The sequence below is a fragment of the Sinocyclocheilus rhinocerous genome, unplaced genomic scaffold (genome assembly GCF_001515625.1).
Source record: "Sinocyclocheilus rhinocerous isolate Xijiao unplaced genomic scaffold, SAMN03320098_v1.1 scaffold2559, whole genome shotgun sequence".
Taxonomy (NCBI): domain Eukaryota; kingdom Metazoa; phylum Chordata; class Actinopteri; order Cypriniformes; family Cyprinidae; genus Sinocyclocheilus; species Sinocyclocheilus rhinocerous.
In genome coordinates, this window is record NW_015658761.1 from 180,817 (window position 1) to 208,639 (window position 27,823).

Sequence of the window (27,823 nt, forward strand, 5' to 3'; positions counted from 1 at the left end):
TATACACAATGACCTGAAGGATATGTGTGTTCATTCAAAGAAAGGTTTTCCTATGAACTAATTAGAGAAGAGTCCATTTTTATGGGCATCCTATGCTGGAATTGAGTGAGGATTGCTCTGCCTGCATTCCTTTGAGCAATAAAACCAGTGTTATCAAATGATTTGTCTTTGGTTGCCATGGAACCAGAGGCCTGTTCTGCCTTTTTGAGGTGTTAGTTGCATTTTGGGGGAAGAGTCCATAGACCCTCATAGTTGGCTTGTTGGTTGGATGAGGGGTGTTAGGGATTATTTGTTGAATATAACAAAATGTGTGTCTGATTGGTCCACACGCTACAAAGACTTTGACAAATTTTTATCAATATGTAACTTGTCCAACCAGGCAGAATAAGACGGTAGATCTTTGTTATGGGACAATCAAGGGAGCATATAAATCAGTACCCTTGCCTGCCTTTAGTTCTGCCAACCATAATTGTGTATTGCTTCCTACATATAAATCTGTTCTTAAGAGAGAAAAAAATCAGACCAAATAGGTTAAAACCTGGTCTGAAGAATCCATTGCTTGTCTTCAGGGCTGTTTTGACTGCACCGATTGGCAGATGTTCAAAGACTCTTGCAAGGACATTGACAAACTTACTGATGTAGTCTGCTCTTATGTTACCTTCTGTGAGAGCATGATTATTACCACCAAAAATATTAAAGGGGTCATATGATGCTGCTAAAAAGAACATTATTTTGTGTATTTGGTGTAATGAAATGTGTTTATGCGGTTTAAAGTTTAAAAAATACATTATTTTCCACATACTGTACATTATTGTTTCTCCTCTATGCCCCGCCTTTTTGAAACGCCTCGATTTTTACAAAGCTCATCGGTCTAAAAAGCGAGGTGTGCTCTGATTGGCCAGATCTACAGTGTGTTGTGATTGGCCGAATACCTCACGCTTTCACAACGAAGCACACAGCGTCTTCAGGACATGGCTGCAGCGTCAACAATACTACAGCGAGAATAAAAGTTACGCTTTCTTTCTTTGCGTGAACATTTGGGAAGCGTTATGCAAATCTTCCGAGATCGTGACGTAGGTATGTGGGGGCGTGTTAGAACGAGCCGTTTTAGGTAGGCGTGGTTAACTCTTAACTTTTATAAAGAATATCTCTTTGGATTTGAGACTTTAGTCTTTGCAACTTTACAGATCTTCTTTATGCACCAAGAGCTTGTAACACTCCAAAGAGAAAGGAAAAATTGAAATCGCATCATATGACCCCTTTAAGGTTTATCTCAATAATAAACCATGGATGTCTAAAGCAGTTAAGTCTAGTCTATAGAAGAAAAAGTTGTCTTACAGTCAAGGAGGAACCATCGAAAGAGTAGCAGCAAAAAAGGAGGTTAAAGGAGGTTTTAAAAGCTAAACAAAGGTATAGAACAGAAGTAGAGAGTAAACTGTCTGAGAAGAATCTTGGTTCAGCTTTGACTGGGACGAAAACTATAGCAGGTATCAAGCAATGTACGCATAGAAATCGCATTGCCGTGGATGATTTCAGTTCAAATAGTGAACGTGCCAATGCTCTAAATAATTTTTATGCAAGATTTGATCAGTTTGATTTTAATGTGGAGATTGAGGAATTGAGATGCAAACCCAAAGATAATCATCATCTCATCCTGGAGCAGAGAGCAGTTGAAAACTCTTTTCTTTTCTCTAAATTTAAATAAGAGACCTTTGAAATACTGTGCAAGCCAGTTTTATATTTTTAATATGTCCTTATATCTTTAAAGTGTACCTAACCTGTGGAAGCAGGCTGTCATAAAAGTAATAGTACCAGGGAATTAAATGATCTCAGGCCAGTAGCCCTCACTTCTCTTGTAATGAAATATTTTGAAAAGCTTGTGAAGCAAGAGATTGTAAGGCAAACCGAGCAAGCTCTCGACCCTTTGCAGTTTGCTTGAGGATGCTACAATTACTCTAAATCTTTTGTATAAGCATTTGGAAGAGAGTAAAACTCATGCTAGATTGTTGTTTATTGGCTTTTCCTCAGCTTTCAACACTATCCAACCTCACATTTTAGCTATGAGATTGATAGAGCATTTTGAGGTGAGCAACAATTTGGTGGGTTGGATATTGGATCTTTTAACAAATAGAACACAGATGGTGAAAGTAAATGGCATTTTATCAGATTTATTATGTTTGTCTATGGGCTCACCTCAAGGCTGTGTTCTCTCACCCCTACTTTATATTCTGTACACCAATATGTGCCAAAGTAAGCATTCGATAGCACTATATTGAAATTTGCTGATGATACTGTTATTGTGAGTTTACTACATGACAGTGAGTCTGGTCATGGCCCGATTATTGAGGAGTTTGTCACCTGGTGTGATGAATCTTATCTGGAGTTAAATCTAACTAAAACAAAGGACACGATCATAGATTTTAGAACTCGTGCTTCACGTTATGACACTATGATCATAAAAGACCAAGCAGTGGACTGTGTGGAAATTTACAAATATCTTGGGACAGTCATAGACTCTAATCTGACCTTTGGAAAGAATTGTGAGACTCTATGTAAAAAGGGACATCAGCGTCTGTTTCGTCTCAGAAAGCTGTCCAGATTTCACATTGATAAATCCATGATGACACATTTTTATCGGGCTATTATTGAATCAGATGTCATTTTCTCTGGTGTCATGGTTTGGAAGTTTGTCTTTGATGAACAAAAATTCTTTGAACCAAATTGTCAAGACGCTAGTAAGATTATTGGTGAATCACAACCTGACCTATCAGGTCTCTTCTCCAACCAGTTGCAGCGTAAGGTGAGTGCTATTATTAGAGATTGTTACCAGCCTTTGCATGCTGAGTTTCAGCTCCTCCATTCTGGTAGTCGGTTTGTGGCCCCTAGGTGGAGAACTAACTATATAGGAATTATTTTTTACCTGCAGCTATGAATGAATAAAAATAGCAGCAGATGATATTCTTTGCTAGCATGGCACATTATGCCTTTGGGGGTGGGTGTGTGTGAAGGTACATTGTCATGACTTTTATATTGTATTTTTTTTACAATGTTTATAGTATGTTGATGTTTCTATGGATTGTTTTAAGTATGGATTGCAGAATTACCTGTCTGCATAACAAATTTACCTTCAGGTAGTAATAAAGAAACCTTGAACCTTGAACCAGGGAGGAGGGATCAGCTGATCCCTTAAAAATATTTTGAAAGTGAAGACATCTGTGAAAAAAAAAAAAGTGATGCTGAGCAAACACTTCCTATTGTTATATGAACTTCCTGGAAAATTTCTTAGGAGTTAGTGCAAATATTTTCACATTAAAATTATAATTTGAAAAAAAAAAAAAAAAAAAATACAAATCTTTGCAGTATTTTTGATTCTAGAATCTCAAAATATTATTATTTTTTGCTATTTGAAAACAGGTTGTATAGTAAAATTTAAAATGTAAAAAAATCAAAGAATTTATAGTATAGTCTAGTTTAGAACATTTCAAAGAGGCTAATTATGTAGAAAATATTAACAATATTTACAGAAAATTACTTTATTAATATTACAGTAAACTAATTATTGGTTAAACAGTACATATACAGTTATGGTATTTTAAAATAATGTATGTATGTAAAGTTAATGTACACTACAATACATTTCTGCTTTAATGTACTTGGTGATCACTTATTAGGTATTAATCTATAATAATGTATAGAGCATTAATTTATTACCTTTATTAGTATAACCAGGATTCCCTATGAGAACTGCCACATTTGTCTATATTTTATTTAGCATCTTCTTCTTTTTTTGTAATCAGATATCTATATTGGAATATTTTCTATTAATTTTATGTTGTTTATTGTGATATATACAGAATTAATTTATTGTCATGTGTTTTACTCTGATAGTGGTTTTGTAACTCTGTGGACACATGGAGAGACTAATGCTGATAAAACATAATCATCATGTTACCTTCTATTGTACCACCTGTGTAATATCAGTAAATTTACAGTAACAAACAGATTTTAAAAAGCTCAGATTGGTATCTAACATTTAGTACAGTTAGGGACTATAAATAAAATACAGCATACAGCCACCAAAACACCTTCCATAATGCCTGGTATATCATCACCACCGTCACTGTACATTCTGGCAACCACTGCTTCCAGTTTTTCACATATTTACAGTGTAGGTGTTTTGTATGTTTAGTATTATCTGTATGCCTTACAGTCACATGCTAGATCTGACAGATATTGAAGTTGATCAATATTTATACAGCCTTATCTTATTGTGAAACAGGCTTTATAAAACACCCTTTGTTCCATTTCAGTCAGTCACTTTGACAATGTGTCGAAGTTCAGACACTAGGGGTCGCACTTGGGGGCCTAGACACCTCTGACATCACTGAGAAAAGGCCAATGAAATTGGCGAGCTTTTTGTGAGGATATGGCCATAGGTGCGTTGCGCTCGAGGCTCGCGTTCTGGTCGCGTCAGACCTTGAGTCACCCCAACTGCTTCCCGTTCCAGTCCTTCTGCTTCCGGGTATGAGGCCGCAGCAATGTGCGTCAGGGAAGAGCACGGGGAGGCGAGAATGCTTCCACCGGGTAAGTCCCCGTGGACTTCTTGTTCTTCCCACACTTCGTGTCCTCCGGTCAAGCTTCTGGATGAGCTTGAGAGCTTGTCTCAGGATGAGTTCAATCTCTCATTCGGAGCTCGCAATGAGGGTGAGTTGTTGATCGCAGCAGCAGAGGGCAGGCTGGTACCATCCGAAGCTGAGTTTCAGTATGAGGCAGATGCTGAGATAGCAGCTGTGCTTGCCAGGGCAGCCAAGAGCATCGGGCTTGAGAAGACTCCTCTGGTTCTCCTTCTGGAATTGGTTTGTGGGTGCTGAGCGCAACACTAAGCCACGGCCAGCCCCAGTTCCTTTATTCCCGGAGGTTCACGAGGAGCTGAGGAAATCGTGGAAGGCCCCATTCTCGGCCAGGCCATGATACACCAGCTCCTCTGCCCTCACCACCTTCAACGGGGGTCCAGCGAGGGGGTACACGGAGTTTTCTCAGGTGAAGAGAGAGCGATTGCGGTGCACCCGAGAGTTCCATCCAGGGCCTGTAAGTTTTCTTCGTCCCTTGTGGCGAAAGCTTACACAGGTGACTTTCCCAGCTGTTGGAGAGTGAGGTCATAGGTCTTGGGCATTGGAAGGTTACGAAGAGGAGAGGTGCATTTGGTTGTGACATGCTGGCTTGTCAACATCTGCACCCACATGGATTCGCAACTCAGTTCAGCAGCTGTAGCGTTTAGTATAGGGACACCTAGTGTCGGAACTTCGACACAACGTCGATGTGAACGACTGAAAAGGAATATCTCGGTTACGTATGGTAACCCTCGTTCCCTGATGGAGGGAACAGAGACGTTGTGTCCCTCATGCCACAACTCTGAACTGCTTCTGAGCAGGTTGAGACACTTCTCGACTCCTCAGAACAAAACGAGTGAGCAAATGCCAAGCTGGCCTATTTATACCCAGATATCCAGGGCGCGGCCAGCTATGCAAATTTTGCTTGCCAATTTCATTGGCCTATTCTCAATGATGTCAGAGGGGTCTGGGCTCCCAAGTGCAACTCATAGGCCTGGTTTCACAGACAGGGCTTAGACTAAGCCATGCAGGATTAGGCCATAGTTCAATTAGGACATTTAAGTAATTTTTCATAAACGTGCCTTAGATAAAACATCACTGGTGTGCATCTTGAGACAAAACAAAGGCACTGATATATTTTAAGATCAGTCAGTGCAAGTTTCTTTCAGTTGAAACAGCTCAGACTTACATTTTAGTCTGGGACTAGGCTTAAGCCTTGTCTGTGAAACCGGGGGATAGTGTCACAAATTCGACACAACAGGGAATGAGGGTTACCATTTCCCCATCAGGGAATGGGGGTTACCATTCATAACAAAGACTTTTCCCTCAAATGCTTCATTAAACTTATCAGAAAGTAAATAGGCCAATTATATATGTTTTTTTTTTTTTTAAATCTAGGAAATAATAATAAAAGATTGTGTGAAACTACTTCATAATTCTTTTTATTCAAAACTTTAATTCTTTTAATGAGGCTTTTTCCTCCATTATGATATCAGAATAGTTGTTTCACACCAACATTTTTCCAACATTTTTCCAAGAAAATATCAAAATGAATTTTAATTCAGAAATTAAAAATGGGAAATATAGAAATGCTACAAAAGTGGTACAAGTTTACTGTAAGACTGCAAGATTGCTTAAAGGTGACCTATTATGCCCCTTTTTACAAGATGTAAAATAAGTCTCTGATGTCCCCAGAGTGTGTATGTGAAGTTTTATCTCAAAATACCCCACAAATAATTTTTTTTATAGCTTGTTGAAATTGCCACTTTTAGGGTATGAGCCAAAACGTGCCGTTTTTGTGTTTGTCCCTTTAAATGCAAATGAGCTGGTGCTCCCGTTGAGCCAGTTATTACTTACGTTGTGTTTAACGTGAGCACATGACAGTAATGGGTCCAACTTAAATATGTACATAAATTTCAGGATGTTGTACATCCTTGTGAATAATCACTTTGGATCTAAAATAAACTGCTTTCCAAATATGGCTTTCCAAATAAAAAAGTTGTCTCTTGGCTCAACTTGCCCCCAGTGAGGGGTAAATTGAGCCTAGGGAGAGGGTAAGTTGAGCCACATACACTGTAAAATATAATAAGTTGATTTTACTTAGAAAAAGTGAGTAAAGTAGAGTAAAGTAGTGTGTTAATTTTAAGTTGGCATAACTTAAAACACGTTGTACAGAAAACTTGTTAACAAAGTATACTTAAGTACTGTTGACTTAAAACAATTAGTGTTAGCTTCTTATTAGTATTCACATTACTAAAAAAATAATAGGAAACCGATTGCCTTAAAAAAACTAAGTAAAGTGAAATAGGAATAGTATGTTGTACTGACAAATGCTTAGTTAGTATAGTTCACTTACACGAGAGTTCTAGTAACTAAAAAAGAATTGTAGGGAGTACGTAATAATTTACTTTAGGTTTACTCTTGACTTAGTATAGCTACTCAGAATTACTAACTCCCAGAGTGCATTGTGGCATGAATAAATTATGCAATTGCTTTGTTCAAATGTTGTTGTTATTTTTTATTTGTCAATTTTATTTGCTGTCTTGTGTCAGTAGTAGCACAACAAAAAGAGCAAATAAAATGGTTATTGTTATAATTAATAAAATAAAATTTAATTGTTACCATTGTTGTGTTTGGTGTGCTGAATGGTGAAGTCTGTGTGTGACTTTGTGCACCAAGTGAGCATGATCAATTGCAAAATATTGACACAAATACTAAAAATTTATATCAACCCAAATTAAAACTTCACAAAGTGTTTATGAAAATGTAAAAGATTGTTAATCAACACGAAACATACAGAAGCTAATTATTTAATTAGAAGTTAGATCACCTTCAAAAAGTTATCTATTTATAACGTTGCTTTCTTTGAAACCATATAACTATGATTTCATATTGCATTATTGCATCAATAGAAACAGCATTATAATAATGCAAATGAAGTTCCAAGTGCCCAACCAAAGGGAGCACTAATCACTATAATGGTGAGTTCAAACAAAAACGTTTTTTAGGAAAATCAGCATCTACGAAGTCAGCTTATGGGATGTTCTCTCAAATTTTTCAGTTGTATTGACAATTCAACATTCAAGATGACTTTGGGAAACAAGTTAATGCAACTAGAGAAAGAGAACTGCAGAAGTGGAGGAAATGAGTGAAAAGTCTATGAAGAATTGCCCCGCCTTTTCTTCTTCTTCTTCTTCGTCTTCTTCTTCTTCTTCTGTTGTTTTGTTGCACATTAGCAACATATTAGTGCACTGCTGCCTCTCACTGCTTTATTAATGTCATTGGTTCCTTTGTGGCTACTTGAATATTTTAAGTAAGCACCACTCAAAACAGTAAGTAAATTGTTTTATTTGCCTTGAAAGTAGCTGTAACTTAATAAAGATTACTAATTAAATACGGTTTAACTGGTGGTGACCGTGTTACCGATTTCACATTGCTTCCAAATGCAATTTTTAACTACCACATTCCTATTTAAGATCATTCTGGTAGCACGTGAAGGCAGCATCAGTGAAACCAATCAGAGACAATGGTAGCTTTCGCAACATTAGCCTTGAGCCAAGAAGCTCTTTTGGAAAACAAAATATGACGCGTGATGCTTACTTTGTCTGGACGTTTGCGCACAAAGCGTTGGTATCGATCCCTCTTTCAGAAGCAACCTTTGCACAACTCCAGCGCTGAACTGACCCTCGTTTGTGAGGAGTCCGGTATAAAATGATTAGCCCAAACATATAGGACTTTTCCGTTTTTTTCCCGGGACATTTCCTTGGAAAATGAAATTTAACCACTGTGTCCTCAGCGGTCTATGGAGACTCCTATGTTTGTTGGTGCATCCCGAAACACAACACTTGTAATGCCTCTTTGGCGCTGACATTGTATCTCCAGCAGCTACAGCAAGAAAACAGTAATGGCGGACTGCTGCTACTCACTCAGGACGGGGACTATGCTAATAGGCAAACAAATGGGCGGGACTTTCCTGAGTATGATGTCATAATAGGGAGAAATCTGGAACCACTCGTTTGGAGAGACTGTTTATGATTTATTGGGATTTTAAAAAAAACGAGTGGGTGGATTTTTACTATTATAGGCTGGTTGTTTTCACACACTGCGGACACACAACTGTGTTAAAACACCCTTATAAAAGTGATTTTTGCATTCTATAGCATCTTTAATATAAAAATTATGTAAATTTATATTAGATCGAATGGAAAAATACAGTAGTATATTTTTTCATTAAAATTAAGTTTTTGGAAGTAAAATCATATGAATGATCATGTTTTTAGCATGTTTAGTCAATATGATCAGTAGGGGAGAGCAGGGTGAGTTGAGCCAGTTATTACTTGCGTTGTGTTTAACGTGAGCACATGACAGTAATGGGTCCAACTTAAATATGTACATAAATTTCAGGATGTTGTACATCCTTGTGAATAATCACTTTGGATCTAAAATAAACTGCTTTCCAAATATGGCTTTCCAAATAAAAAAGTGGTCTCTTGGCTCAACTTGCCCCCAGTGAGGGGTAAATTGAGCCTAGGGAGAGGGTAAGTTGAGCCACATACACTGTAAAATGTAATAAGTTGATTTTACTTAGAAAAAGTGAGTAAAGTAGAGTAAAGTTGTGTGTTAATTTTAAGTTGGCATAACTTAAAACAGTTTGTACAGAAAACTTGTTAACAAAGTATACTTAAGTACTGTTGACTTAAAACAATTAGTGTTAGCTTCTTATTAGTATTCACATTACTAAAAAAATAATAGGAAACCGATTGCCTTAAAAAAAACATTCAAGTTGTATTCAATTCAACATTCATGATGACTTTGAGAAATGAGTGAATGCAACTAGAGAAAGTAAACTGCAGAAGTGGAGGAAATTAGTGAAAAGTCTATTAAGAATTGCCCCACCTTTTCTTCTTCTTCTTCGTCTTCTTCGTCTTCTGTTGTTTTGTTGCACATTAGCAACATATTAGTGTACTGCTGCCTCTCACTGGCGTATTAATGTCATTGGTTCCTTTGTGGCTACTTGAATATAAGCATCACTCAAAGCAGCAAGTAAATTGTTTTATTTGCCTTGAAATTAGCTGTAACTTAATAAAACCTAGTAAGTATAACAACTAAGTAAAGATAACTAATTTTATATCTAAGTAAGGTAAAATATTGGATTTTACAGTGTAGAGTTAAACTGTGCCACTGATTATGCTGAAGTAAAACTGAACATTTTCCACCTCATGCTATATCAAAGGAAGAGAAATTCACTAAAAATGACTTCTTAAAATCAATGTGTGTGCCTTGTGATGGCTGATCATCCATGCAGGGAGTTTCCCCACCTCTGACTCAAGACGCTGGGTTAGGATCCAGCTCCCCGCAATCATAATAAGGACAAAGAGGTTTGTATAATAGAATTGATGGATGACTTCTTGTAAGTTTTATTTAAAGATACAATTCACAACTTTGATGGCATTTTTCTAATTCTTTAAAAATTTCAGAACAAAATAAAGTTCAAATTGAATAATTAAAAATAAATAAATAAATAAATAAATATTGACCTTACAGAACTGGGCGAATAGTACTCAACATCTCACTTATAAATGTTGCAGAGAAATTCAATTTCATAAAAACTTCAATGGCCATTTTTCATAAACAAGGCCTATATAAAATGTTCAGAACAAAATCCAGTTCAAAACAAAGAACAAAATCAAAAATGTTTTTGACCTTAAATGTAGTTAATTATTCCATGGTCCTCTCTCCATCAAAGGGTGAGAAAAATGGATAACTCTTCATATATTTGTGGTCACATCACCAATTTTGTTTAAGGTTGCCTAGAAACAAGGGGTGGCTCAACTTCCCCACAGACTCAGATTACCCTGCTCTCCCCTATGCCATACAGTCACATGCTAGACCTGATAAAGTATGTTATAGCTCAAAAAGTCAATAAAGTCAATATTTATATCTGTCTGATCTGTCAGTCAGATTTGATAAAGCACCTTTGTTTTCCCCAGATGTAACCTTTACCTCACTGAAAACATATTTGTAGAATGTTTATGGATTGAATAAAGACATTTTCACAACATCCTAAACCACAGACTGCTCCATTTTCTCACTGACAGAAATGTCCTGAGAAAATGCCATATTTGCTGAAAACAAAATATAAGTAGAAACAGAACTGCACTTTTAACAACATGCCCTGATTATACACAAATTAGCTAAACATTTTCCTCATTTCACAACCCATGAAAAAGATTTTAATCTGTTGCCACACAAGGACAAGCTCCCATACCTGCTAGGAGAAACCTCAAGCTCAAACCTGGCTGTCGGGTATGTGGAAACCAGCAGCCAGACAATAACATCAACACTGCTCAGAAACAATAAAACAAATCATTGTGTAATTTTCCCCTATGCTTACTATTATTAATTTTAATTGTATGTCAATGTTACTCATACTTTTACTGATACATACATAACACTTTTTTTTACCATGCCAATAAAGCTACTTGAATCTTGAATTGTAGCTGTTGATGGAGGAGAACGTCCCTAGGTTACGTATGTAACCATGGTTCCCCGAGGGAACGAGACGCTGCGTCGAAACGCTTTGGGAACGCCTCTGCGTGACCACATTCTGAAGCACGTGTGGAATCAGTCCAATAGAGAAGCGAGACGTCACAAGCGGGGTGATTTGAGCAACCAGGAAGCATAAAAGCGCATCCGGCAAAGCGCATGTTAGCTTCTGATGAAGTGAGCACCTTCAGGGATGCAGGGAGTATGGCAAGGAGATGCAGCGTCTCGTTCCCTCGGGGAACCATGGTTACATACGTAACCTAGAGACGTTCCCCTTCAGGAACTCGAGCTGCGTCAAAACGCTTTGGGAACGAGAATACCCACTGCGACATACTAACAAATCCCTGTCTGGTGTGTATCTGCCGAACACATCAAGACGAGAGAACTTGGGACCCTGGGATAGATGCCAGGTCCAGGCTGTCGAAGTGGACAAATGTGTGCGGAGAGGACCAGCACGCCACAACACAAATGTCCTGCAGGGCCAAGCCCAATGAGAAGGCCTTGGAGGCGCCATACTCCGGGTTGAGTGCGCTCTGACCCCCATAGGTGACGGGAGGCCAGAGGACCTGTAGGCCTGTGAAATGGTCTCAACCACTCAGCTACTTAGAGTCTGATTGGTCGCCGGACATCCTTTCTTAGGCGGATCAAATCAAACAAACAGTTGATCTGCCTTATGCCACGGGGCAGCTCTCTGGACGTAAGCGTAGTATGGTATCAACAACCTCGGTTGAGAGACCGGATGCTAAAAGCTGTGCCCCCTCAGGACCCAAGCCCACAGCTTCCATAACTCTGGGCGGGAGTGAAGGATGGAGCCCGCCGTCTGAGAGAGAAGGTCCCTACTCATCAAAATCTCCAGGGGAGAGCCATCGAGAAGGGACACAAGGTCCGAGAACTATACTCGAGCTGGCCAGAATGGGGCTACTAGCAGAAGTCTGACCCTGTCCTGGCGTACTCTCTCCAGAATACCCAGGAGCAAAGCGAACGGGGGAAAAGCATACATACGAAGCCTCGGCCACGTCTGCACCATGGCGTCCAGCCCAAGCGGAGCTGGATGCATGAGGGAGAACCAGAGCAGACAGTGTGTCGTTTCCTGCGATGCAAAAAGATCCACTTCCGTCTGGCTGAACTCCCTCCAAAGGAGCTCCACCACCTTGGGGTGGAGCCTCCATTCCCCGGGCCTCAGCCCCTGTCTTGACAGGATGTCTGCTCCCAGATTCAGGTGCCAGGGATGTAAACTGCTCTGAGTGAGAGGAGTTTTCCCTGAGCCCACAGGTGGGCCAGCCTGTATAGGGGCACAAGCGTAGACCCCCCTGCCGGTTGATGTAGGAGACTACCGATGTGTTGTCTGTGCGGACAAGCATATGATGACCCCTCAGGTCTGGAAGGAAGTGTTTCAGTGCACGAAACACGGCCAGCATCTCCAGACAATTTATGTGCCACGTGAGATGATGGCCTTCCCACAGACCCTGGATAGAGCGGCCACTCATGACCGCTCTCCAGCCTGTGAGGGAGGCGTCCGTTATTAGCGTTACACGACAACAAGGAGCCCCCAACTCCAGGCCTTGAGACAGGAACCAAGGTTTCCTCCACATGTCTAAGGCACGTAAGCATTGCCGCATGACCTTGATCATGCAAAGCGGATTTCCCCTCGGGGAAAGCCCCTTGGTCCTGAGCTACCACAGCAAAGGTCTCATGTACAGCAGGCCAAAAGGTATCACTTTGGACGCAGCTGCCATCAGACCTAACAGTCTCTGAAACTGTTTGACAGTGAGTGACTGGCCTTCTCTCACTCTCCTAATGGCTGTGAAAATAGATTTGATACGAGCAGGAGACAGACGTGCCTGCACCGCCGTCGAATCCCACACCATGCCCAGATAAGTGGTTCTCTGTAGTGGAGAAAGCACACTTTTCTTGGCGTTTAGCCTTAACCCCAGCTCTTTCATATGGGCGAGGACGACATCTCGATGCCGAGCCGCCAGCTGCTCCGATTGAATTAGTATCAACCAATTGTCGATGCAGTTGAGTATGCGGCAGATGTAGTGGAGTCGCAGCAGAGCCAGAGCAGCATCCACACACTTGGTGAAAGTGTGGGGTGAGAGTAACAGGCCAAGGGGAAGAACCCGATACTGGTATACTTCGCCCCCAGAGCAAACCTCAGGAACTTCCTGTGTTGAGGGAGGATGGATAAGTGGAAGTATGTGTCCTTGAGATCTATCGTGGCAAACCAGTCCTCGGACCTGATTTGAGAAACGATCTGTTTGATAGTGAGCAAACCGAAGGCGTTTGATTGTGCCATTTAGCAGATGCAGATCTATGATCGGATGCAACCCCCCATCCTTCTTCGGAACGATGAAGTAAAGGCTGTAGAACCCAGACTCTCTCGAGAGAGAGAGGAGGAAGATGTTCTATGGCCTCTTTCCCTGCTCGGGGCTGTAAGAAACTATAGTCTGCCCTGACCCAGCTTTCACTCCAAGAGGTGTTTTAGAATATACTCCTTCCCTACACAGAGCTTAATTATCATAGAGATAACTCTTCCCGATCTCCGTAATCTGTAAATAGTACCTCCTGAATGATACTTTTTCACATATAGCATGGGAGCGGTAGTGGGCCATCAAGAACCATCTTCGGACCAAAAGGGTACAATTGCTAAGGATTTCAGATAATCCCATCACCTTAACATTCGGTCGTTCCCACCTGAAAGAATACCAAAGATGCGGGAACAGAAGGCAATCACTTTCATTGTTGTCCGTAATTTACAATCAAGATGAAACTTCATTTACTTGTCTAGTTGGAAGATGAATGTAAGACAGTATAAAAAGTTTGAGCTGATATAATTCAGAATTCATTCTGACTCCGCTGAATCTGAAGTGCTGAATGTATTTTGTCACTGCTATACTGCAATAAACAACTTCATTGAGATCTTCAACATCCTCATCATTTTTTTCTTACATTGGTGAACCACCCAGCGAGGGATTTCCAAAAAAGCGGGGAAAAGTAAGAAAAGCGGTTTCTTTCTTCTATGCTGTTTTTGTCAGGGAAACCCCTCATTTAAAAAAAATCTAGAAAAGAAATTTTAAGGACAGAAGTTAGAATTTGCTTTGTTCAAGTATTAGCAGGAGGAGTTCTTAAGCCTATTCTGTATAATTCTGTTTAAGATTCTAATGGAACTGAATCAGCCCGACGCAGTGTGGTGGCAGAGTTGTATTGGAATCGTTGTTTCTAAAGTAACTGAAGCAAAGTGCTTAAGTTTAAAGTTTCTAAAGTAACTGAAACTTGGTTTTGGTCTCTTATAATTTTGTTAAGATTCTAAAGTAATTGAATCAACCCGACGTAGTGCGGTGGCAGAGTTGTATTAGACCTATTGTTTCTAAAGTAACTGAAACAAAGTTGCAAGTTTCTAACGTAACTGAAACTGGAGAAGAAGAAAGAAGAAAGAAGTTGTTATAATTCTGATGAAATTCTAAAGTAATTGAATTGAGCTGACTAGTGTGGTCACAGAATTATTTCATAACCATTGTATGATATAGTATAGTGAGTCCAAAGCGCTGTGACTCTGTGAAGTTTAAAACAGTAACCCGAAGCAGTGTGGTTTTGCTGACGAACTGTGGCAGTGTTTTAAATTTGATACATATTATTTTAAGCCCAAAGTACTGTGGCTATAAAAACTGTTTAAAAGAGTATAACACAAAGCCTGACGTAGCGTGGTTATTCTACTGGACTTGTGACATTGTAAAAAAAATAATTACCATACGTACTCAATAAGATCTTGAAAATGGAAGAAATGATTGTTAAATACATCGTTAAACACGGCACTCAGGGAACGTTTGATGGAATAGAAAAGATTACTGATAAACAGTGGTGTATTGTAACGAAGTAATAATACTTCGTTACAATACTTAAGTATTTTTGGGAGTATCTGTACTTTACTTGAGTTTTTATATTTCAGCCAACTTTTACTTTTACTCCACTACATTTCCTAATTAAAATGTATACTTTTACTCCGATACATTTCCCCGAAGCATATTCGTTACTTACTACAAAATAGTCAGAAGTCAGAAGAACATGGACTGCAGGAAAGCAGGTTTGATGAATCAGTGGTCTGCCGTCTGCAAGTTAGACTCCTAAAAACACCTTTGCTTATGCGCACAACCGCAGATGATTCATTTTCCACTCAAGTCGAGTCTGGGGTGTGTGATACAGCATCGTCTGCGATAATATGGTAAGTGTTGTAATGATGTGCGATCTGACATTATCAAGTATATCACAGAGAGTGCACGCACGTGATTTATTAGTCTATTAAAACTCAAAATTCAAGGCATTCTAAATTGTAGACGGCAAAAATGCTTCTGTATGCTTTTTTATGTTTATATAATTTAATAACGTTAACTTAATCTATACCACACAAAGAGTAGCCTACCGTTTTTCTGCAAATATCAGCATGAACACATTTAATAATCATTAATTACAAGTTCAGTAAAGCAGTAAGTGACTTACATTTTAGACATCATATTGCTTGTTTTTGCTCAATTTTGCCAACGAAAATAGTTCCAAACAAAGATCACAGCACTGTTTTGCATCTCTGAGCAATGGACGGTGTTTACTTATTGAATGAATCAGCTTTTTGAACGAATCGGTTGAATAAATGATTACTTGAGTATGGCTTTCAGGTACTTTATACACCACTGTTATTGGCCCAGCCGGACCAATCTCAATGACTCACTCATTAACAGTCACTTGATGTCACCTACTGGTGACAATGTGGTGTTAATTTCACATTTCGACTATTTTGTTCATGTTTTAAATTACTTCAAATATCAGTATTCAACATTTTATGTTAAAAACAAAACATTATTTATCCATCTGTAACTGCAGTTTAAATGCATTCATGTCCCCTCTGAGATACATTAAACTGTGTAAATAGGCCTACATCTAAATGCTATTTCAGATGCAGATTCCAGAAATGTTTTCTTATGTTGGAATGAAAGACACTAAGTACAGGATGAAGTGCTTCTTATTCTTACCCAAAAATACAAAATGGAAGAAAGAGTTAAAACTGAACACAATCTTGCTACTCAAGCTGTGTATGAAAATTTTTTAATATATATATTTATTTGCAAAGTAATTTTCTGGTAAGATATCTGTACTTTTACTTGAGTATGGCTGTCAGGTACTTTATACACCACTGCTGATAAAGATAGTCTCTCAGATAGTACAATTATCCAGACAAAGCAAATCCATATATACAGCGTACTGTTGATTCTCTATTAGAACAGGGTGTCATCAGGCCATGCTTTTCTCCATCATTAGCCCCAATTTGGCCTGTTCGCAAACCAGGTAATTCCTGGAGATTATGCATAGACTATAGGGAACTTAACAAATGTACACAGACTTGTGCACCTGTAGTGGCTTCCACACCCGATGTGTTAGCATCTCTCTTACCATAAGCTAGTTATTACTCAGCTCTTGATGTATCCGGTGGTTTCTGGTCAATCCATTACATCCAGAATGTCAGTATAAATTTGCTTTTAAGTTCAGAAACACGCAGTACACATGGAATGTCCTTCCACAAGGTTTTGTGAACTCACCTACTCTGTTCCACCAGTGTTTAGCTAAAATACTGGAACGGTTTTCTAAACCGGAATGTCTGATTCAGTATGTGGATGATTTGTTGTTGCAGACAGCTACCAGGGAAGAACATCTCAATTTACTGTCAGAATTGCTTCAGTTACTGAAAGAGGCTGGACTAAAATTGATCCACACAAGGTGGAAAGACTTCAAGTTCCAGTATCAGTAACAGCGTTGAGGTCATTTTTAGGTATAGTGGGATTTTGTAGAGAATTCATTGAAGGCTTCGCAGATATTGCAAAACCGCTGAACACTCTCCTTTCAGGAAAAAAAAAAGAAGAAGAATGATTCTTTAGATTGGGGTCCCGAGCATCAGACAGCATTTGAAAAATTGAAAGTGGCATTAATGGAAGCTCCAGCCTTAAGCAATCCAGACAGAACACAGCCATTTATTTTGCAGACAGCTGCAACAGAAGAGGCTCTTTCAGCCGTCCTCCTTCAGGAAGTGCAGGGAAATCTACGTCCCATTGCTTATGCTTCTCGAGTACTTTCCCCAGTTGAAAAAGCTTTTGACTCCTGTACCCTGTACAAGACACCTCCTGTCTGTCCATTGGGCAATGTCACATTTTGAATACATTTATGGCTTCAATGAAGTGACATTGGATACTCCTCACACACCTCTGCAGCTTCTTTTAAATGGAAATGTGAAGGGAGTATCCAGCGCCAGACTAGGCAGGTGGACGTTAGGATCCAAAAACTTGAAAACTGTATACAAGCCCAACTCTATGCTTCCCCTAACACTCCTGTATGAAGGTACCCCTCACACTTGTGAAGATGAACACACTCGTCCCCCTGAAAGTGTCTTTGAGGTAAAAGCAATTGAAGGAGCTGTGGATGTGTATGTTGATGGTTCTAGATATTGGCAAGATGGGCAGTATCATACAGGTTTCGCCATCCATTCTGACAGAGGAAATTTTCTGTATAAATGTCCACCCAATTTTTCAGCTCAGAAAGCAGAGGTGACGGCAGTGCTACAAACACTAGAGGTAATCCCAGATTCAGATTTGAATATCTATTCAGATTCTGCCTTTGTGGTTAATTCTCTTACAGAATATTTGCCCATTTGGCAGAAAAGGGGGTTTACTAGTGCAGATGGGCAACCGTTGATTCATTGTGGCCCAATTCAGGCTTTGTGGTTTGCTGCAAAGAATAACACCCATAAGATTGCATTGTTGAAAGTCAAATCACACCAGAAAAAAGGGACAGACAAGCATGGTGATGGAAATTTAATTGTTGATGAGTTAGCAAAGAAAGCTGCTGTGGAAGGAGTAACATTTTCAGATATCACTGAGCAAGAATCAATCGCTGCTATCAACATCAGAGAGCCAGTAGACCTGAAAAGTGCTCAACAGAGTGACCCTCTAATAACAGAAGCAATCAGATTGAAGAAAAATTAACAAAAGATTGTTGATGGTCCATTTGCCCAGCATGATGCACAGCTAATTGTACATGACAACATGTTACTGTACAGAAATGGTGAGACTCCAGTATGGGTTCCACCTACTAGATTGCAGAATGATATTTTGTATCATATCCACAATAAGGGGGGACACTTAGGTGTAACCAAGGTGAAAGGCAAAATAGTCAGTATGTTCTGGTGGCCAGGTATGGATAAGGATGTGAATGATTACTGTGCAAATTGTTTAACATGTGCTCAAATTAATCCATCAGGGGTTAAAACGAAGGGCTCCTTAAGACCTACATGCCTTGCTGAAGGCCCCTGGACAAACCTCCAGATTGATTATATGGGTCCTTTACCCGCAGCAAAAGGTGGATACAGGTATATACTAGTAGTTGTTGACACATTTAGCAAATGGATTGAGGCATTTTCAATCAAGTCTGATACAGCTTCTGCCACAGCACAAGTACTTTGGGAACAAATTTATTGTAGATTTGGCCTTCCTCTGAGTTTGGAAAGTGATGGAGGCACCCATTTCACAGGAAGAATTCATGCTGACCTTGCAAAAATGCTTGGAATAAAGCATCGACTTCACATAGCACATCACTCACAATCATCAGTAGGGGTAGAAAGATCAAACAGAACATTGTAGACAGCTTTGAAAAAAAAAAGGTGTTAGAGAGTGGTTTCAATTGGGCTCAAAATCTTCCAAGTATATTAATGTCGGTTAGGGGAATTGTTCACAAAAGCACAGGTTACAGCCTCCATGAATTAATGACAGGAAGGAAAATGAGATTACCTGAACACCTTTTCTTTGAAGTCTCCAGGCCTATGATTGAAGGATGGATGACTGAAACATATCTCAAGAATCTGTGTAACTCTTTACCAGCCATGTATTACCAAGCTGCTCAGCAAATTGTACTCAGTCAGAAATATAGCAAGATGTATTATAATCAGGATGTGCATGATCATAAGTTCGAGCTTGGTGATGAGGTCATGGTAAAGAACTACCACCATGAGGGTCCATGGACCATACACTGTGATTGATAAATGTGGAGACGCAGTCTACAAAATGTGTCATAAGACTAAAAACAGACAACAGGTGAAGAAATGGTTCCACATTGATCAAATGAAACCATACAAAGATTCAAAAGGATCCTATAGATTGTGGTGTACAGGAGAAATAATAGTGTATAAATAAAAATGTGTGGGTGTTTTCATTTGTTTATCATTATATTGTTTGCTGTGATGTGTGGAAAAAAGGGGGGTAACACTTTCTGTTTATATTGTGTTTTTCAGAATTCCCTAACCAAAGAGATATAAAGATGTGGCGATGGGTCCTGACGGTGGTTCTGCCGATAACAGTAATGATGCAAGAATTCCCAGAACTGCAACCAGCACCCCCTTCTGGTGTGATGACAAAACCATATCAAGGAGTGCTGATCAACAACATCCAATGGATCCACGTTCCAGTCCTAGTAAATCTTACAGCATGGTCTCCAGATATGGATGAACAATGCAGAGGAGAGAGTGTGACAGAGATGTACAAGGATCTTTTTACAACGGCGTTCCTGAGATACCATGGAGCAGTAGCTACCAGCTCACCCACAGATCAGCTGTCAGGAGAACACTCAAAGCATCACTCTGAGAGAATCTCTTCTGGACGGAAGCTGCTCACCATTTCGTCTACCCTATTCCTGCTGGATTTTACAGTCCTCTGATACACCTACCTTTTTCTCGCCATGGGGGGAACCATCAAAATCCACCAACAGGATCCCACCCATTCAGATTTTGAGGTGGTGGAATGAGACTGTGATCAATAATCCTAAGGACACTTCTTGGGCCTGCTCTGCAGGGAGTAGTTTTGATAGTTTTGGTTGTTTCATGAGACAAATGGATGCTATGCTGTTGACTGTTTCAGTACCAGTTTTTCAAAAGGAACAAGTGTTTGAAAAGATTCTAAGCATGGAAAATCTGGGGATATTACAAGAGAATGTGTTGAAGGAAAGGAAGGATCTACCCAGATTTGTCACCCAGTTGCCATCAGGAGAATGGCGAGGAGTCGACACCGAATGTTGTGACAAAACTCCATTTGGTTTTATCTGCGAGTGTGATGACCTGGAGAAACAACCATTGTGTGGAGCACCACAGACAAACTATGAGGCGTGTGAAATCAACCTAACTCATCTCCACAATAATTTCACCAGGGTAATAGTTTCAGACAAGCGAACATGTATTACCATGACTCTAAATCATTTCTCCATCTTTGTCAATTATAACCAGACTTCATTTTGCATAACTCCAGTCAACCTGGTCCATTGAAAATTATTACCTTCCATATGTAAACACCACCCAACAGGCAGTGTCAGTAAAGCCAGAGGAACAATTAGGCTTTGTGGAAGAAATCCCTGAATTTGATTTTGAGTTACCAAAACTGGATGATATGCTAATGTCATTGATGCAAAGGAAGTATAACCACATTGTTAAAGTTCAACAATGTCTTGATGAGAAGGCTAAGGTTTTAACTAAACAAATGCATGATGGAGATTTAGTTATTGCTTACTCTGGTTTGATTTGGGATGTAACTTATAAAACTGCTGTTTGTGTTTGTATCTTCTTTATTATTTGTCAGTGCATTATGTTGTGCTGTATGTGTTCAATGGTGAAACATCAAATTGCAGATAGTTCAATGATCAATGTTGGATGTTCCCATTGGCTGTGATGGTTCTTGATTACCCCTTCCAAACCCAATAAATATTTTCCAAATGTAATAAATCAAATCTTTCAACAAAAGACCCTGTGATAATTTTGCTCAAGGAAAACAGAGCTGTAACCAGTGTGCATGAGGTGTCGACCCAATGACTGGTAAGATTCTCCAGTGGCCAGAGGGGAACAACCTAAGGCAGGGCTTCACCGCCACTGGGCACCTACCTAGGAAGGGAGGTGTGATCTGTGTAACAGGAGTGGATGTGATGCTTCTTTTGGGTCAAGAGCATCAAAGGGGCGACTAAGAAACTATAGTCTTCCCTGACCCAGGTTTCACTCCAAGAGGTGTTTTAGAATATACTCCTTCCCTACAAAGAGCTTAATTATCATAGAGATAATTCTTCCTGATCTCCGTAATATGTAAATAGTACCTCCTGAATGATACTTTGTCACGTATAGCATGGGAGCGGCAGTGGGCCATCAAGAACCATCTTTGGGCCAAAAAGGTACAATTGCTAGGGATTTCAGATAATCCCATCACCTTAACATTCGGTCGTTCCCACCTGAAAGAATACCAAAGATGCGGGAACAGAAGGCAATCACTTCCATTGTTATCCGTAATTTACATTCAAGATGAAACTTCATTTACATGTCTAGTTGGAAGATGTATGTAAGACAGTATAAAAAGTTAGAGCAGAGATCATTCGGAATTCATTCTGACTCCGCTGAATCCGAAGTGCTGAATGTATTTTGTCACTGCTATACTGCAATAAACAACTTGATCGAGATCTTCAACGTCCTCATAATTTTTTCTTACAGGACCCACTAGTGTGGGAATGACCCCGCTGAAACGAGGTGGTCGAGAACCAAAATGAATTCTGTAGCCTCTTTCTACAGTCTGCAGGACTCATTGTGAGACATTTGGCAGAAGTTTCCACGCTGCCAGAAAGTCTATTAAGGGAACCAGCCTCTCGTAGCTGGCCTCCGGTGTGACTAGAGGAGTCACTTCGGTGCCCTGAAGTGGATGACAGGCAGGGAATGACCGACCTGTCAGCTGTGAAGTTTCGCTCGTTGGAGCACACTAAGCCCTGAAGCACCAGTGGTGGCAGGGGTATCAGCGGAGCTGAGGACGCCAGTCCCTCGGGACTGGGGTCTATTGCAGCTATAGTGTTTAATTTGGTGTTGTGAAGCGGATGACCAGCAGGGAGCAACCGATTTATCCACTCTAGCTCCCTCACATGGGGGGACGAGCATTCTTGTGCCGCACCGTTGCCAGGCAGCAGCTGAGAACAGCGCTCGTTGGAGACCGATGTGCCCTGAAGCACCGGAGGTGGCAGGGTTGACAGAACGGCCGCCTGAGGGCACTGTGGAGGATCGGGCACCATATACTGAGGTGTGTACCTCTCCTCCCCAGGGGAGTCTGCCCTCAAGGCCCTGATGATTGTGGCGTCAGGACTGATTGTCCGAGGTCTTAGACAAAATAACGGTCTGCAGACCACGACCAAAGGCGTCGCCCCGACCCCTGTTCTTTCTGCGGGGGGGGTGTACGGGTTGCAACGCTCTGTTTCTGGGTCCGGCATTATGAGGAGCTAGACGGCTGGAGCTGCTCCCGCTAAGCAGCCCCGTGGACCTGAGAATGGCGGGGGAGGAAGCGCTGGAATGCTGCCGCTTGCTTGCTCGCCTCCTGAAACCTATCAACGACGTTGTTTACTGTGTCACTAAAGAGGCCAGAGGGTGAGAGCAGGTCATCCAGGAGGAAGAATCTGTACTTATCTTGCATCGGACAGATTCGACCACAGATGCCTCTCCGTGGGCAACAGTGCTGCCATTGAACGGCCGATGGCTCTGGCCGTTTCCTTGGTGGCCCGGAGGGACAAATCTGTGGCCCAACGCAGTTCAGCAACCACGTCGGCTTCCTCCTTCTCCTCCAGGTCCTTGAGCAGGTCAGCCTGGTATACCTGCAACACCGCCATAGTGTGCAGACACGCGCTGGCCTGACCTGCCACCGTATAAGCTTTCCCTACCAGACCAGATGTCAGTCTAACTGGCTTGGTGGGAAGCTTCGGGGCCTTCAGGGACGATGCTGAAGACGGGGAGAGATAGCTCACGAGTGTCTGCTCCACCACTGGCATCGCCCCATATCACTTCTCATTCAACCCTACAATATTGGAATAGTTCGTGACAGTGGGTCTGACGAGACGGGATGAGCATGGTTTATCCCACGATCTCGACACCTCAGTGTGGAGATCGGGGAAAAATGGAAGGCCCTAGCGTGAAGGCTGCGATCTAGCACACAAGAAACATTCGTCTAATTTACTCATGGGACGAACTTCCTGCTCCTCGGCGGGCCACTAGATGTTTAACTTGGCTACAGCACAAGTCACAACCTCCACGAGCTCCTCATACGCGAGAGACTGTTGTGGTGAGTCCATAGTCTCCTCCATGTCGACGCTCATCACATCAACCTCCTCAGAGGAAGATAGATGAAGCGTCTGTCTCTCTCACTCTGGGGGGAAGAAACTGCAGCACGTGCTTCCGAACCCTGAGAGGGAGCCGCGGATCTAGCAGGTGAGGACCGAGATAAGGATGAGCCACACTGTGACATATTGTAACTTATCTAACAGAGTGTTTTCGACTGACTGATGCTTTGCAAACATTCACACACACACACACACACACACACACACACACACACACCACAACGCGCTCGCTGAAGAGCAGAAGCTAACATATGCTTTGCCGGATGCGATTTTATGTTTCCTGGTTACTCACATCACCCCGCTCGTGACGTCTCGCTTGGATTCCACACGTACTTCAGAACGCGGTCATGCAGAGGCATTCCCACTCTTCATCATCTCGTACTTCTAATGTACACATATCCCTCTCCTCTTCACTTAAATCCGAGTTACAACTTGTACTTAGTATACTAGCCTTCCTTTTCTTCTTCTGATTTTCATTTTTACTCCCTACCTGTTTTCCCTTCCCACCTTTCTCCTTATCTTGTCCTCTTCCATCTCCTTCTTCCATCTCAGGTCCAGTCACGGTACAGCCGTGCCAAACCGCCGTCTATCAATCCAATGAAGTGAAATCTCGGCTCTTGGATACCTAGCTCCCGCTTGGTGACGCGACCTTGAGGAAGTGGCGTAGAGCTCGAGCCTTCTGGCCATATCCTCACAAAAAGCTCGCCAATTTCATTGGCCTTTTCTCAGTGATGTCAGAGGTGTCTAGGCCCCCAAGTGCAACCCCTAGTGTCTGAACTTCGACACAATGTCAAAGTGACTGACTGAAATGGAACAAAGGGTGTTTTATAAAGGCTGTTTCACAATAAGATAAGGCTATATAAATATTAATCAACTTCAATATCTGTCAGATCTAGCATGTTACTGTAAGGCATACAGATAATACTAAACATACAAAACACCTACACTGTAAATATGTGAAAAACTGGAAGCAGTGGTTGCCAGAATGTACAGTGACGGTGGTGATGATATTCCAGGCATTATGGAAGGTGTTTTGGTGGCTGTATGCAGTATTTTATTTATAGTCCCTAACTGTACTAAATGTTAGATACCAATCTGAGCTTTTTTAAAATCTGTTTGTTACAGTAAATATACTGATATTACACAGGTGGTACAATAGACGGTAACATGATGATTATGTTTTTGGTCTCTCCATGTGTCCACAGAGTTACAAAACCACCATCAGAGTGAAACACATGACAATAAATTAATTATGTATATGTGACATAAACAACATAAAATTAATAGAAAATATTCCAATATAGATATAGAAAAAAAAAGATGCTAAATAAAATATAGACAAATGTGGCAGTTCTCATTGGGAATCCTGGTAATACTAATAAAGGGAATAAATGAATGCTCTATAAATTATTATAGATTAATACCTAATAAGTGATCAGAATTTTAGTGTAGTGTACATTAACTTTACATACATACATTATTTTAAAATACCATAATACATGTATAGTATATGTATAATTAGTTTACTGTAATATTAATAACGCAAAATAAAGCAATTTTCTGTAAATATTGTTAACATTTTCTACATAATTAGCCTCTTTGAAATACTCTTAACTAGACTATACTATAAATTCTTAGATTTTTTTTCTTCCAAATTATAATTTTAATGTGAAAATATTTGCACTAACTCCTAAGAAATTTTCCAGACAGTTCCTATAAAAATAGGAAGTGTTTGCTCAACATCACATTGTTTACACAGATGTCTTAACTTTCAAAATATGTTTAAGGAAAATTTGCAGGCCGATGCTTATCTGATTGAATTACCAGAAAACAGACCATATAAATATGGATCAGCTAGTCAAAAGCTACATGTACACTTTTTACAGCAACAGCAGAACCATGTTCTCTCTCAGTGTCCTCCTGCTTACTTGTAAGTTTCTTTCATCTAATTAAATTGAAAAATCAGATGCACGGTGAACACTAATGTATAGTTGCACTTTTAGACATTTGAACAGCTCTGTTCTAGGTTAAATTTAGGGTTGAGAATAGTGTGAATGGCTTTAAGATTAGCATTGCACAGGGATTTTAATCATTTATCTTCTGTTGTTTTCTTACAGTGGTGCTTCTGAACTCCAGATTGCTAATATCTGCAGGTATTTCATTTATCCATGAACCACATCAACATTCAACAGTTAAACAAAGATTACTTGACTGAGAAGTCCAGATTTAAATGTCAGAGCTGTTTTTTGTGTGAGTGGGTTGTGGTGTGAATATGTCACTATATGTTTGTTAAATTAATATTATTAACATTATTAGGTTAGTTCAGGTTATAAAATGTCATGTGGCACGACTCCCCAAAAACATTATATTTATGAATGAATAATTCATGATATTTGTAATATGAAATACATAAAACCAACATAAAAGTACATTTCTAAGAACTTTGCACATAAGTTTTGAACTATAGTATTTTATTTTTTTTTCCTTTTCTTAATATTGGAGAGTCTAATATGTAATTGACCCATTTACTTTAAAGGGGTCATATGATGTGATTTAAATTTTTCCTTTCTCTTTGGAGTGTTACAAGCTCTTGGTGCATAAAGAAGATCTGTAAAGTTGCAAAGACTAAAGTCTCAAATCCAAAGAGATATTCTTTATAAAAGTTAAGAGTCAGCCACGCCTACCTAAAACGGCTCGTCTTATTATTATTATTATTATTTATTTTTATTATTATTATTATTTAGTATTTTTCTAATGTAGTATCTGGAGTTTATTGTTCTCTCCCCTATAGTTTATCAATCTCACCTTGTTACAAATGACTCTTTAATTTTTCAGAGACTGTAGTTACATGTGATGGGTTTGTCCAGCGTCTCAGTTGTGGTAAGATGTGTCACAATAATCTAAAGTTATTTATTATGTATTCTATTGTTATTGTTGTTGTTTTAACAGTAATTCATTATGTACTGATGTTTTTTTTCTGTTCAGATACTGGGGTGATCAGTGTACAATCAGCAACCTGTGGCCGCACAAGCAGCCAAATTTGCAGCGTTGGACGACCACCATCTGAAACATCTAATACTCAGTGTTCAATAGATGTCCCTGCGGTCTTCAAACGGTAAGATATTTTTCATTGTCTTTTTGCTTGTGACTACAGACAGAAAAATTATGGGTAGAATTATGACTCTGTTGCTTACTCTGTGGTTAGCTTACTTATTAGTATATATTGCATTATATTATTTATGTCTTTATCCTTAAACAGGTGTAATGGACTGAGAGAGTGTGAGTTAAACACTCAAGGACTGGCACCAAAAGATCCATGTTTTGGCACCTACAAGTACTACACTACCAACTACATTTGCATCCCAGCAGGTTTGGACTTTTTCTATCTCTTCCTCCAATTCCAGTTCTTTATAATTTCCTTCTCTGTGTAAATGTTTTCTGTCCTTCTTCCAGAAACAAGTGTGACTTGTCACGGTGGATACAGTTATTTGAAATGTGGTGAGTGATTTTTCCACATCTCTCACATTGTTTCAAGAAATGGAGTCACGTGGATTACTTTAAGGACTACTATTTTTTTTATCTCCATATAGAAAATGGTAAGATTCAGATAAATACTGCAAACTATGGACGTACAGATAAAACCACCTGCTCTGAAGGACGTCCATCCGAACAGCTCCAAAACACCAACTGCTATTCACCCAATGCACTGGCTCCTGTGTCCAAAAGGTAGGTAGGTAGGTAGGTAGGTAAATAGATAGATAGATAGATAGATAGATAGATAGATGAGATTGATTGATTGATTGATTGAAATTTCATGATCTTCTTTCAGTGCCAGCTAACAGGGAACATTCTGGCATGGTTCTCTCAAAGTTAACGAACATTCTTCCAGTAATGTTAATAGAATGTTTGTTCAAAGTTTAATCTTTAATAACATTCTCAAAGCATCAGCACAGATATGTTATTTATAAAATGTTCATGGATCGTTTTTTATGAGTGTTAGTTGGATGTTAGTCTAACTTTTTTAAACATTTCTATTTATTACTTGTTTAAAGAACATTCAAAATTAACATTCCCATGATAAAATTTAAAATGTTCTCCTAATGTTTTCTTTAATGTTTGCATACCAAAGAAACGTTTAAAAACATTTAGAGAGCATTCAGAAATAATGCTTAATGGCAGTGGTGGACAGTAACGAAGTAGTTTTACTTCGTTACTGTACTTAAGTACATTTTTCAAGTATCTGTACTTTACTGGAGTAGTTTTATTTTGAGTAACTTTTACTTTTACTTCACTACATTCCAAAGCATGAGATCGTACTTATGCGAGTCTCCAGTGAACTGAATTCACTAGTAAAGGCTGATTTATACTTCTGCGTCGAACCTACGCCGTAGCTTACGCATAGAGGCACACCCATACGCCGTAGCCTGACGTGCACCTCTCCAAAAATCTAACAGCGC

General features: G+C 39.9%; 1 protein-coding gene across 2 annotated transcripts in view; it reads left to right on the forward strand.

The window, feature by feature from the left end:
* Positions 1–25,246: 25,246 nt before the first annotated feature.
* LOC107722994 (L-rhamnose-binding lectin CSL2-like) overlaps positions 25,247–27,823 on the forward strand; it is a 4,844-nt gene continuing 2,267 nt past the window's right edge. For both annotated transcript variants that reach the window (XM_016531494.1, XM_016531493.1), the window contains exons 1-7: positions 25,247–25,296; positions 25,484–25,519; positions 26,202–26,246; positions 26,352–26,481; positions 26,626–26,735; positions 26,820–26,864; positions 26,957–27,092. In XM_016531494.1, the coding sequence (XP_016386980.1) occupies positions 25,266–25,296; positions 25,484–25,519; positions 26,202–26,246; positions 26,352–26,481; positions 26,626–26,735; positions 26,820–26,864; positions 26,957–27,092 (533 nt within the window). In that variant the 5' untranslated portion in view covers positions 25,247–25,265. The remainder of the gene's footprint in view (positions 25,297–25,483; positions 25,520–26,201; positions 26,247–26,351; positions 26,482–26,625; positions 26,736–26,819; positions 26,865–26,956; positions 27,093–27,823) is intronic.